We start from the raw sequence: 10,539 nt of genomic DNA, 5'->3' as shown, positions 1-10,539 counted from the left end.
AAAGTAAAAAATTGTTTCCCAGTGTTATCTTTCCAAAAATGAACATTTTCTTATAATAATAGAAACTAATGAATAATGCTATTAATGCATAAGTAGGTAAAAGTGTAAAGTTACAATCAGTTGCTTCTTAATATACTACTCCTGTGCAATATCAGGATTATATAGCTATTATGCAACCAGTAGTACAATTGTATATTAATGATTTTTAATGAAAATGGAACATATGTATGTGGACATACTATACTAAAAAATGATGATAATAATTATGTATCGTCTAATTATGTATGCTATGCTAGATTTTATTCTTTAAAATGACCAAAAATATTGAGTCAATGTTATTTTCTTAATGCTAGGTATGCGCAAACAATATCGAGATGACTGTGATACATTTGACATCAAAGACTTAGTCTCCCGAGATCCCATATCTCAGTTTGGTTCATGGTTCCAAGAAGCTTGCAAACATCCAGACATTAAGGAACCAAACGCTATTGCCTTGGCAACTGCATCTAGGTAGGTTTGCATTTTGGATTTATTAAATTAGAAAATAAAAAAATCATTTGAGTGCTTTAATAAGCATTACAATAATTTTATTCACTTTAATAAGCATTACAATGATTTTATTCACTTTAATAAGCATTACAATAATTTTATTCACTTTAATAAGCATTACAATAATTTTATTCACTTTAATAAGCATTACAATGATTTTATTCACTTTAATAAGCATTACAATGATTTTATTCACTTTAATAAGCATTACAATAATTTTATTCACTTTAATAAGCATTACAATAATTTTATTCCCTTTAATAAGCATTACAATAATTTTATTCACTTTAATAAGCATTACAATAATTTTATTCACTTTAATAAGCATTACAATGATTTTATTCACTTTAATAAGCATTACAATGATTTTATTCACTTTAATAAGCATTACAATGATTTTATTCACTTTAATAAGCATTACAATAATTTTATTCACTTTAATAAGCATTACAATAATTTTATTCACTTTAATAAGCATTACAATAATTTTATTCACTTTAATAAGCATTACAATGATTTTATTCACTTTAATAAGCATTACAATGATTTTATTCACTTTAATAAGCATTACAATGATTTTATTCACTTTAATAAGCATTACAATAATTTTATTCACTTTAATAAGCATTACAATAATTTTATTCACTTTAATAAGCATTACAATAATTTTATTCACTTTAATAAGCATTACAATGATTTTATTCACTTTAATAAGCATTACAATGATTTTATTCACTTTAATAAGCATTAAAATAATTTTATTCACTTTAATAAGCATTACAATAATTTTATTCACTTTAATAAGCATTACAATACAGGAATGTGAAAAAGTCGAATTCTGTTGGGTTTTTTTTTGTCTTTTAATAAGAAAAAGTTGATTTCTACCAAATTGCTATAAATTTTCTCAATTATATTCCTTTTTTTCCTCTCTCTCATTCTGTCTCATCTTATCTTCTCTAGCCTTTCTTTGCCCTCTTATTTTTGCCATGCTTCAAACAATTCATAAAGTAGATAGGAGCGATAGAAGCCTTTTGTTTCATCATTACATTTGGGTCTTTGTCTTTGAAGTTTTTAACCAAGAAATTTTAACTTTATTGAGAATGCAACTTTAATCCACTAATTTAATCGCTAATGGCCATGTTTAACAAATACAACTTCCTAACTGTTTTATTTTTCAGCTCACCTTAGTTGAAATCAGGGTTGCGGAGTCGGATGGTAAAAGTCCAACTCCGACTCCTAGAATTACTAGGATGCCGACTCCGACTCCTTTAATATTTTTGACTCTGACTCCGACTCCAACTCCCGATTCCTTGACCCTATGTGAAAATCTATTTTGCAGATCCATATACCAGACTTCCACATCTATTCAGCATGCATTTTATAATTACTTTTCATGTATATCATTTTCGACGTTTAACATTCACTTGTATGATAAATATACTCACATATAAACTCAACCAGCTTTATAGAATAAGTTTAGATAACAAAGGGATAAAAAGTTTACAATTAAATTTTATTATGCTATCAGTTCAAAATAGAATAGAATATTTAGGGATAAGGAAACCTCTTTAGGCCATGGCATTTCGAAGCCAAACGCTTCTCATCAGAAGAGGGGGATAAAGACATTATACAGAGAATAATATTTTAAAAGATAATATTGCCTTTATGGAATGAGGATCAAAGGTAAAACAGGAAAAATCCATAAAGGGCTATAGTAGCATGGATTGCTTATTATTGAAATATCATATATATATATATATATATATATATATATATATATATATATATATATATATATATTAATTTTATTTATACAAACATTAATGGCTACATATGTGCATACATGTTTCTGTAATCACCCACGTTGGGGGATTACTGTCAAAAGTGATATTTCCACCAAATACATTTTTCTATTTCGTTTATCAAGTTAGAATACAACTTGGGTGGGAGTCATAAAAAACGGTCAAAGGATGAGTGAGGTCTTTGAAGATAATAAACATCTTTTTCATTTCCCCTTCCCCCATCCAACCTAACTTTTGGTTTTTATGGCATAAGGTACTTGAGAATTTAGTTTTCTTGTCTTAGAGTCTGTAAGTTAAGAACCTTAGCTATGGTCAACTAAGTATTGACCGGTGCCTTTTAATCTACCTCCACCTACACATGCATGCAACACACATACAACACACACATACACAGACACCGCCACACACACACACACATTAATACATATATTCAAAAGCGAATCCATGCTGTACGCTTTTTATTTTATTTACTGAAACTAGACAATAACTCTGAAACTACGCAGGAATAAAGTAAAAATTACATTAAGGTAAATAAAACAAAACAAAAAATAAATAAAATTAAATAAAAATAAATAAATAAAAATAAAATTAAATTAAAACAAATAAACAAACAAAAATATGAATAAATATAAGACACGAAAGTTATCTAAACCCCACATGTACCTATATACATATATCAATATACTTATAAATGCCTACACTTTGCTACACCCGCGCATATATACACACACACATTACAGACATACAGAGACAAAAATAGCATTTTTCTTTACTTCTGTAGCATGGTAACCCCTTCGTATATGCAATAGTATGCTACCACACTCCAGACGGGTGTATATATATATAAACACACACACATACATACATATATATACATATATATATATATACATATATACATACCCACACATACATACACATATAACATATATATAAACAACATTCGGACATCCATACATTCTTGTAATCTATATTGTTACAACAATCATATACGAGGCAGCCTATTCTAATAGTTCAGAAATATATATGCATATACATACATCTACATACAATAGACAGAGATACATCCATATACAAACATACACACAGATATATAGATACACATATATATGTAAACATACAAGCATACATGCATACATAAAATACACTTATACATACATACTCACACAAATATAGACATATACATATATACATGTACCCTGCCACCAAATGATACATCTAAAGTAGAAACAGACATGAATACATTTACTATATAAATTCCCTTTTTCTATCAAACTCCACACGCATAGTTATATTTCATGGCCCCATCCGCTTGTTACATTTTCCTAAGTTGTAGGTTTTTTCCGTAAAAATTTACACTACGTAAAAATTTATATTGAATTCAGCATGAAGTTCATAGGCCTATCCTCATATTAAGCAAACATTCTTTCGATGGTAAGGCAGATATACATAAGATGTATCACGATACAATAATAATATATAATGACACATGACAGAAATCAGAGTATTTAGGTTATACAAACCGAGTATACAAGCTTATATATTGTAGTACTTACCTTCATCTTTGTTTATTCACCCTAATATCCTTATCCCCTTTTCTTTCATTCACCCTTCATTCCTTACCTTCTTTCATCTATTTATTTCTTCATTTTTTTTTTTTTTTTTTATTAATAAATTACTTTTCCTACCCGGGTATATAAAGATCTTATATCCATATATGCACACACCCAAAAATATCCATATGCATACATTATTACGAGCTTCACTCAAAACAATCTATTACTCATTTGGTTCAAATATACCTTCATACAGATACTTATTTCGGTTAGTAATACCATAACTGCTCGATGAAATAGAATATTAAGCGACTTACGTAACCCATACGGGTATGATCATAGTTGCGACCTCACTTATCCTTTTTGTGGGGGGGGGGGTTATTTGATGGGGGTTAGTTGTACTTATAGTTGTTCTAGTCTACTAATTTAGAGTTCTTTAAGTGCGTGTATTCTGAAATGTTTGCAGGATATAGCAGTTTCTTGTTTAATATTCAATAATTTTTCTGTCTTTAAACCTAGTTATCTCAAATTTTTCTGATAAGCATAATATACATGGTGAGTTCAATGAGTGGCAAGTATTGGCCCTCCTAATAATCTTCCATTCTATACTAAGTGTTTTATTTTCTCTAACTAATTTCCAGTAATATAACGATAAGGAAGTGTCCTTTTCATATGTTTGATTACTCATCTAGCGTGTATGTCCATAGAATCTATTTTTGAAAGTCATTTGGGTACTCCCTATGTAGAATCTTTCGTCCCTTGGGTTCTCCACCGGGAATATCCTAGCTTGGTATACCACCGATGAGGTCAGACATTCATTTTTTATTGGGCATTCCTCAGGCTTTTTACAGTTACATTTATTCACCGCAGTGTTTGCACTAGTATTTTCACCTTCTCTATTAGTCGTCTTTAAAATTCTTCCATTATGCTTTTTTATAATCCTTTCTAAGTTATCACTGCAGCTATAACTTAATTTTAATGTATTTTTATTAAATATTTTATGTAATATATTATTTGGTGGGAAATGCTTGTTAATAAGTTGTAAAAATTTTGTACCAAGCTTTGTTTTCAACATAATATTAAAGGGGGGTGTGAACCAAATAATTTTCCTACCACGATTTCTAGATCCATTTGTGCTAGCGTTAGTTACTTTATATTTTATCTCTATGTCCTTATACCCACTATTTTTAAGTACTGTATTATAAATAGCTTTGCAATCATTGAAAGTTACTTCATTAGATGAATTGTTACTTATTCTACTTTCAATAGATAACGGTATATGTTTAATAATGTATATATATATATATATATATATATATATATATATACATACATACATACATATATATACACATATATATATATATATATATATATATATATATATATATACACATATACATATATATATACACATATATATATATATATATATACAAGTAAAATTATGAATGTTTGCTTTGGGTGGGGGGCAAGTAAGTAAGAACAAGAGTCATTTGTTAAAGTGTAGAATAATTAACAGTCGAAAAATTGTAAACAATAACAAAAATCAACAAATACCTGATATCAAATGCAGTAAAATTCAAGTATCTTTTATACGTGCTGAAACTGTGTTTAATTTTTTTTTATTTCATTTCTTTTAGTTATCTTTACAACAATTAGCTGATTGCTTGTCGTTTAACCATTGGGGACTTCATTCTTGAAAAATTGTATTAAAAAATCTATGATTATCGCTAACTTTACCTTTGGGAGTGCAACTCGAACTTAGTGTTAGTGGTGGAATAAGTCATTTGTTTACAACCTTTGAGAAATTAAGCCCGTTTAGCGATTGTTTTAGCATGTTAAAAGTATACAGGTTGGTAGATAATTAAATGCTATTGTGTTTGGTATGATTTTTTTTTTTTTTTTTTTTTGCTGTTATTTTTGCTTTTTACAATTTTCAACTGTTAACTTTTTTACACTTTAACCAAGTGAATAAATACTTCTAAATTAAAGGGGATGCTTGGATCGTATTTTAAACTACAGAGGCTGAATGCTCCCCCCCCCCCAATGTACTTGGAAAAAGCGATTTTATAGCGAGTTTTAAGAATGGTTAGGCGAAAAACAAAATGGTGAAAAATAAAACAAATAGTGAATAAATTATTGTTACCAAAGGTAATAAATGCTACTTTTCTACCCACATGAATTATTTTATCTTTTAAAGTGTTTTCAAGCGCTTTTCTTTATTTTGTCATTTAAAATTGTGGGTGTTGTGGATGCCAAATATCTCCAGATTTTCTAGAAAAAACCCGCTAGCCACTAGATCAAAATTTTCCTTGTTAGATTGCAAACGAAATTTCCAGATCTAGCAGAAAATTGCTAAATTGGCATCTGTTTCATAATATCCCTTTCGCCTAGGTCCGAATCACTACTTGAGTGCATGGCTATGTACCTTACTTTAATTTGCAAGTTATATAGAGCATAAAACAAGTACTAATTATCTTATATATGTTTATGCCATCATTACGCTATTACTCTAGCTAGATTAGTATTTTTCCTAACCTTCTTACCTTATCTTTGGGACCTATTTTATGGAGGCAGATTTTAGCTAGGATCTATTTGGCTTTGATATTTGGCATTGTGAGATGCAAAGGGCCAAAATACCAAAGTCCGTCTATTCTTTGAAAAGATGTATCTGCTGTCAATCATACCTTGTTTAATTTTACAGGCTGACATTGTTCGATAATACCATTATCTTAGCAGTATCATAAATTATTTCACAATTTAAAATTTCCTCATATATTGACAATATTAAAGGGAAAAATATATTATGTGGTCACTTTTTTCTGGTAATTTGCAACTCTCCATCCTAGCCCTGTTACTATTCCAACATCGACCTACCTTAACCAGTATATCACTATTTGTCTTTACCAAAGTCACATTACACAATGTACAAGATTTGGCCAAGATATTTTTTTTTTTTTTACTATTATCGTTATGGGTTAATGCATAAATATCTGATACACTTAGGTCTAATTTGCAATTGTCTTTATAACATAATGAGTTTTTAATTAAATTAAGATTCTTCATAAATTTCTTTACTCTGATTCCTATTTTTCATTGGTTCACTTCTAGGTTTATTATATTCATTAGTAACCCCTGTTTTCAATTTCGTTATTTCAAACCACTAAATTTGATAAATGTATAATTTTCATATTCTGAAGTAGCTTTATCATAATCTAGCATATTTCTATTAACGAAAAATGTGATAAACTACCGAAAATGAAGGAAAAGAAAAATCACTGGGATATACTGTTTCAGCCATAATCAGTTATTTTTGTTTAGATTAGTTAATCATATACAATGTTGTCACATGGTGGCAGCACAAATTGATTTATGCCCATTTTTTTTGGGATAAGATTGTAATTCCGGATCGATCCTGGACTAATCAAATTGCCAAATTCCATTCAGGAACTGGATAACTTTCGGATTACAATCTGATTGTTATCCACAGTGATCTCACTCAAAGACAGAATTTTCATTGATCATGTGTGACGTCACAACCAAAGTGAAAAAAGCTGTCCAGACAAGATTTGCAGTGATCCGATAAACCGAAATATCTTGATGAAGTAGAAGCATTGCAGGACAGTAGAAAATATGATAGATCTCAAAAAATAAGAACAAAACATTACAAAAACTGCTAAATTGTGCAACTGGTAAAACCAAACAGGAAAACCATTTAAAAAAATTTTTTTTTTTTGGACTTAAGGAGTCGGATAAAAAAAAAATCTGACTCCGACTCCAGCTAAAACCTCCGACTTCGCAACCCTGGTTGAAATGTCATGTTCTTAGTCCTGATTCTATGTAATTCCTCTAAGACAGATCACAGCCACTTCTAGGAACAAGACCAGTGAGATCGCTTGAATGCTCCAGCATATCTCCCTAACACTCATTCCAAAGCAATGCCACATCCATTACGATGTCATCCTGCAACATATAAGTCTTGATGAAGAAAACAAAAAGAAGTAAACATTTTTTTAATTTGAAATACTTGACTTATTTGCTTACTCTAAAGAGCTTCACCACATGATTGAAAACAAAAATTTTCCACTTATCACTATTTCCTTGGGTCAGTCTTTCAGTTGTCACAAGCAGCATTGCCAGTCTTAATCCTTAATTGATCATTCCTTTGATCTTTATTAAATGAAATCTTTTTGGTATGATTTACATAGTTGGAGTTCAGTAATCAGGAGTAATATCCAAACCATGTTAATCTCTTTTTCTAAACAACATTATTGATGGATCTGTTAATTTTAAACTTCATTCTAATATCTGCACTTAGTCAATTTTGTAAACATAAAGAATTTTATTTTAAAGACATTAAGCTTCCTCTCATGCTCTGTCAGTTATAGTATATGTTTCACTTGCAATAAGAACAATCTATTAATATATTAATGGATACAGAGACTGTAACCCTTCTCTATCCTCAAGGGTTGTAGAACTCTTAAGTAATGAAGTCTATTTTCTACTTGAGGATATCAGCAGAAGCAGTCTCAGAGTGAGGCAACCAAAATACTTAAATAGTAGTCGTGAGAAATAAAGCATCCAGTCAAACCCTAGTTACCATGCGTTGTGTTTTCTTCCAGTATAAATAACAAGGTTTAACAAATGGTAAGAGATCACAGTTCTGTGAAGAAAATGATATAGTATTCATCAGTCATCAATTAGCATTCATCTGTACATATAAAGCGCAACCACTGGAGTTTAACTGCCAAGCAAGTAGAGTTACAAAAACTCTTAGATTTTTGTACATATGATGAAGTGGAAGACAAAGCCAAAGTACCATACCCATTATATGAGTGAGCACCACTAAAGATGGCATTGTTAAGGCACATTTGATAGCTTGAGGATTTGAGCAATATAGTTTCAAGAGTAGCTTAGGAGTCGGAAAAAGAACAATGCGAACATTTCTCACTATTACCTTGAGCAGAAGATGGAGAGTCAAGACAACAGATATTAAATCTGCATACCTGTAGGGTGAGAGACTTGACTGTGATGTGTACATTCCATCACAAGTGAATAGCAACACCTCCAAAGGTTTCATTTGGAAGTCATGGCTTACATATTCTAAAAAATGGTACAAGATATTGGAAATGAACTACTCTCCTTGAGATGTACAAAGTCAAAGCTTGACTTTGCTTTATTTATGAGAATGAGTACCTGTTAGATATTATATGTGGCCATGTAGAAGATTTCCTCTATATTGGAAACAGATATTATGAGACAGTAATCAACAAATTATGTATGGATTCTCAAAGGTCAAATCGTTGAACTTTGACCCCTTAACAGCCAAATTTCTGGCCGAAAATGGATTACAAAGATTTTCTCAAATCTCACTACCCTGTATATCAAATTTCAAGTCTGTAGACTGAAAATTGACAGAGTTATTGTGTAGGGAAATGTACACAGACAGAAACACACACACAGACAGACACTTTCATTTTTATAGATATACTAGCATTTCAGCCTGGCGTTGCCTGGGTGTTTGGAGGTGTGTGTTGAGCAAAAAAAAAAAAAAAAAAAGTGGTAGTAGGAAGGCAGGCTCAAACTCATACTGCGAAAGAGGAAAAGAATGTGAAAAATATGTGATGTATTTGCTGTTATGACCACCGTCAAGCCGGAAGGCTAGACAATCAAAAAGAGGGGATGACTTTCGAAAATATCGGCGAAAAAAGCAAACCTTCCCTGTAGAAAAGTGCCCAGTTGAGGGTGAAGAAAATGTTTTTAGCCAATTTTTCGGTATTTGTTGACTGAAGAGTTGAGCTTCAAAACGATACTGATCTTGTGAAAATCTGTCGCCTCTGTCGAAAGTTTTAGACAGACATGCAAACATACATTTATATATTTGTTACTAAAATTTTCAACCCAAACCGATTAAAAAGCTTGCCCTATCTCTGAATACCCTTTATGTAAAATTTCAAACTTTGAGACCAGAAAGTGTCGGAGTAATTTGGCAGAGACCGCAGAGGTCAAATTTTTAAAAACTTTGACCCCTATTATGACCCCTTAAAGTTGCATGTTTTGGGCTCAAATCAAGTTATTAAGTTAGATCCATGTCCAAGAAACCTATATCTAAAATTTCAAGTGTTTAGACCCAAAATTGTTGGCGGAGTTTGATAGAGTTCTCAAAAGTCAAATCGTTGAATTTTGACCCCTGAACAGCCAAAATTCTGCCCGAAAATGGATTACAAAAATTTTCCCAAATCTCCCTACCCTGTATATCAAATTTTGAGTCTGTAAACTGAAAATTGACGGTTATTGTGTAGGGAAATATACACAGGCAGACAGACACACACACACACACACACACACACACACACACACACACACACACTTTTATAGATATAATATATATATAGTGGCCTGGCAAAGCCACAGGTGAGACAACCAAGGCAGCAAAACTGAAGCTAGCCTGCGGGACACTATATATACAAATATAAGCAAATTTGGGCATATTTTATTGGTTTGAAAATATAAGTTTTTTTTTACCAATTGTCATAATTTTTTTACTATAGAATAGAATTATAATCTTCAAAAAGTTTCATCCCATAGAACCAAAGATATGGGTATTTCAATTTGGCTCTGTGTGTGTG

At 30.8% G+C, this 10,539-nt stretch overlaps 1 protein-coding gene across 3 annotated transcripts in view; it reads left to right on the top strand.

The window, feature by feature from the left end:
* Positions 1–10,539, top strand: part of LOC145291315 (pyridoxine-5'-phosphate oxidase-like) — a 351,668-nt gene that overhangs the window by 250,391 nt on the left and 90,738 nt on the right. For all 3 annotated transcript variants that reach the window (XM_080137054.1, XM_080137052.1, XM_080137053.1), the window contains one exon: positions 354–510. In XM_080137054.1, the coding sequence (XP_079993180.1) occupies positions 354–510 (157 nt within the window). The remainder of the gene's footprint in view (positions 1–353; positions 511–10,539) is intronic.

Source organism: Euprymna scolopes, chromosome 12 (assembly GCF_053919585.1).
Source record: "Euprymna scolopes isolate OS-2025 chromosome 12, ASM5391958v1, whole genome shotgun sequence".
Classification (NCBI taxonomy): Eukaryota; Metazoa; Mollusca; class Cephalopoda; order Sepiida; family Sepiolidae; genus Euprymna; species Euprymna scolopes.
The sequence above is the reverse complement of the archived record's forward strand: the minus strand, read 5'-3'. Positions and strand labels throughout refer to the sequence as shown.